The 3,599-nt window shown below is 38.9% G+C and overlaps 1 protein-coding gene across 1 annotated transcript in view; it reads left to right on the top strand.

Moving 5' to 3' along the window:
- The first annotated feature begins 370 nt into the window (after positions 1-370).
- Positions 371-3,599, top strand: part of SGMS2 (sphingomyelin synthase 2) — a 24,624-nt gene continuing 21,395 nt past the window's right edge. Inside the window, exon 1 of the mRNA XM_006881105.1 lies at positions 371-1,061. Coding sequence (XP_006881167.1) covers positions 607-1,061 — 455 coding nt within the window. The 5' untranslated portion in view covers positions 371-606. The remainder of the gene's footprint in view (positions 1,062-3,599) is intronic.

Genomic DNA, 3,599 nt, shown 5'->3' with positions numbered 1-3,599 from the left:
CCGTGAACTCTGAGTAGGTTCTGGCTGATTATGACTTCATGGTTAGCAACAAGTAGTAATGTCTGGTGAAATGGTTGAGATGTTGGATCCTCACATTTAGAGGGAATTTTAAGAATTTTAAAAGGAAGGGATTGCTAGAATGTCCCTATTTATATTGACATCAGCCCAAAGGGAGACAAAAATTCTAAGATAAAGCAATTCAATATTTTATAAATAAACTTGACCTCAGCAGCTTTAACTTTGTTCTGATGATATATTTGTAAAGTGAATGACTTTGGTATTTCTTTCCTTAGTTTGACAATGTTGTTGTTGTGGGTGGCTGACAATTACACAGAGATATTTTCTGAACATAGTTTTGTTTTGTTTTTGTAGGTGGGATAGTAACATCTTTTGGGAAGAGAGAATTGGCTTCCTTTCTGGAAAGTGGCAAGTATACAACAGATAACTGAACAGGAAGAACCGCATTCAGATGGCTGGCTTTCTACATTTTGTACTAGGAAACCCAATCTATTCTAAGAGTATATGTTGATCTTGGAAGTAGAAGGACTGAAAGAAATCAAGGTTCCAGAGACAATAAGAACTTGACTATCCAAAGACCAAAGGACAATGGATATCATAGAGACAGCAAAACTTGAAGAACATATGGAAAATCAGACCACCGATGCTGCAAACACTTACACAAGACCAGCTGAACCCGCTGAGGAGGAAAACAAAAATAGCAATGGGAAGCCTAAGAGTCTGTCCAATGGCCTGCGAAAGGGTACCAAGAAGTACCCAGACTATATCCAAATTGCAATGCCCACTGAGTCGAGGAACAAATTTCCCCTGGAGTGGTGGAAAACAGGCATTGCCTTTGTGTATGCTCTCTTCAACCTGGTCTTGACGACTGTCATGATCACAGTTGTCCATGAGAGAGTCCCTCCCAAGGAGCAGAGCCCTCCACTCCCAGACAAGTTTTTTGACTACATCGATCGGGTGAAATGGGCATTTTCTGTATCAGAAATAAATGGGATTATATTAGTTGGATTGTGGATCACCCAGTGGCTGTTCTTGAGATACAAGTAAGTAGGTCTAATATGGTTTGGTGGGGCTGGGGAGGGCGGGCAAGGGTTTGCTACTGGTTTAAGGAAGCAGATGTGCAATTGAAATGAGCTTTCTCAGTTTTAACTGGTAAACTCTTTTTTTAAATTTTTTTTATTATTATTATGTGTGTGTGTGTGTGTGTGTGTGTGTGTGTGTGTACAGTCAAATCAGATTTGACAGGTACAGGAGGAGATTGTTCCTCCTTCTCCAGCAAAGCATCTGGTGGATTTGAACCGCTCACCTCTGGGATGGCAGTGCACCTTCTTGTGACTAGGCCACCAGAGCTTGCCAGTAAACTCTGTCTTACTGAGGCATTTGATTGAAGGAGATGGAGCAGCAGAGAGCTCTACCACATTGAATGAATTCTATTAATACTCAATAGATATCTTCTAAGCAACTCTGTGAAATTGGCAAGTGCTAGGGTGGGTGATTCACTTTATTAATTTAAGGTACAGTTCCTGACTACAAGAACTTGGTGCTATGGCACTTAGAGGATACATCAAGAGGTTTGGAAAGAAATAACTTTCACTTTATCGTGTTTGTTTTATTTCAGGCTTTTGACAGAAGGGGAAAGGGTAGGGCAGGAAACTCTTTTCTCCTTTACTCATAATATGGTGATTCCATGGGATTGGTCTGCTGACAATAGCATACTATAAGGATTGTCTCTCTTCTGAAGTTCTGTTTTTACATTTCTTTTTCTTATTGGCAGTCTAGTCAAAAAAGTTTGTTTAAGAAGCTGAATTTAGAACTGGGCCTCTGTGGTTTGGGTTTTAGATTTCTAAGTCAATGTGCTGCTGTCTGTCTTTCTAGAGGCACCACAAAGGAGGTCTTAGTTGACCAGTGCCAGCCTCTCTGTTTTTGAAGAGCAGGAATCGGGAAGTAGGGGTAAGGCGGGTACTTTTGCTTTAAAGGCTTTGACAAACTGAGCAGAGCTCTGAAGTGGTCGTCTCTGCATCCCTGCATGAATTCTGGCTCTTGGTTAAAAAACAACAGCACTCAAAGTCCTCAAAGTTTCCCCTTTTCATCTCTTGACTGTTCTCTTCTGAGATTTTAGTAATTAAATCTAGTCAACTATAAGTTTAACTAAAATAGGAACTGGGGCTTTATAAGAAATGTCAGCATCTATGTTGGTCTTAGAAGGAGGATTTTAGATCTGCTGAAGAAGGAGGGGCAATCTCCTCCTGTACCAGTCAGATACAATTTGACAGTACACACACACACACACACACACACACACACACACAAGAATTTACAGAATTTAAGAAAAAAAGGAGGAGGATTTTAAAAATTGACATTTTATCAGGTGTTCTGAGTTTTGGATGTTGCACTGTGAAAAACAACAACAAAAAAATTCAACATTTCCACAGAGAACAAGAACTTGACTATCTCTTTTTGACCTGAAGACCGAGAACATTAGATTATTTAAAAAAAAAAAAAAAAAAAAAAAAGCAAAGCTAAACCAATATAATTAAGACGTTCCAAGTTAAGATTTTTGGTATGAATTTAGTATTCTAAAATGATTCTAGAAGAGAAAATACATCCTTAATTTTCTTTGGTTGTCACTGTGTTGAGATTAGAGGAATTCATTCTTTGCTGAAGAGTTACTCCAGGTGCACTTTTACCATTTAGAAAACTTATTCCAAAAGTTGAAGTAAAAAAAACCAACAAAAACAAAAAAAGCTGACGTCATTCCTAAATAAACACTTGCCTTACTATATTTCAAAATGTTTATAGTTCTCAATTGTCTATGACTTAGCATGCTTTATGCTGGAAGTAAAGATTATAGTTGTTGAACTTTAGTGTTTTTACTATATGGAATTGACGCTGAATGTAAGAATGCCTGCCTGGGCTACAGATATATGGTCGTCTCCTTTACTTTAGACAAAGGTTTTACTCACATGAACATGAACCCAACCAAACCCACTGCTCCAAGTTGATTCTCACTCGTAATGACTCTCCATTGGATTTTTGAGGGTGTTGATCTTAGCAGGAGGAGACTGCCCATCTTTCTTCCTTGGAGCGGTTGCTAAATTTAAGCTACCAGCTTCTCAGTGAGCAGCTCACGATGTTAGGCACTCCGCCACCAGCGCTTCTTAACATATACTCATGAAAAGAGAAGTTGTACAGGGTGGCCACCCTGGCATGCATTGCCTACCTCCGCTCACTTTAGTCTTCACTAAGACAGTCGTTAACGGTCTTGCTCACCTTAAATTTTAGTATATCAAAACTCATTATATCATACTTCAGCAACACATTTTAATGATGTTTTGTTCACAACTCAGAAAAAAAACCCACAAACTTGTGGAGATCAGGAGTTAGGGGAGTTGAGGTGAGAATTACATTAGTTTTCCCTTTTACTGCTCTGGACTTAGAATTGCATCTTATATTTTAATAATTAGTAGAATAATCCTGTGTGGATCATAACAAACTGTGGCTGACTCTGAGAAGAATGGGAATCCCAGAACATTTAATTGTGCTAATGCGAAGCCTATACTTGGACCAAGAGGCAGTAGTCA

Source organism: Elephantulus edwardii, unplaced genomic scaffold, assembly GCF_000299155.1.
Source record: "Elephantulus edwardii isolate Elephantulus edwardi_28Jun2011 unplaced genomic scaffold, EleEdw1.0 scaffold00012, whole genome shotgun sequence".
In the NCBI taxonomy this organism is placed as follows: domain Eukaryota; kingdom Metazoa; phylum Chordata; class Mammalia; order Macroscelidea; family Macroscelididae; genus Elephantulus; species Elephantulus edwardii.
The sequence above is the reverse complement of the archived record's forward strand: the minus strand, read 5'-3'. Positions and strand labels throughout refer to the sequence as shown.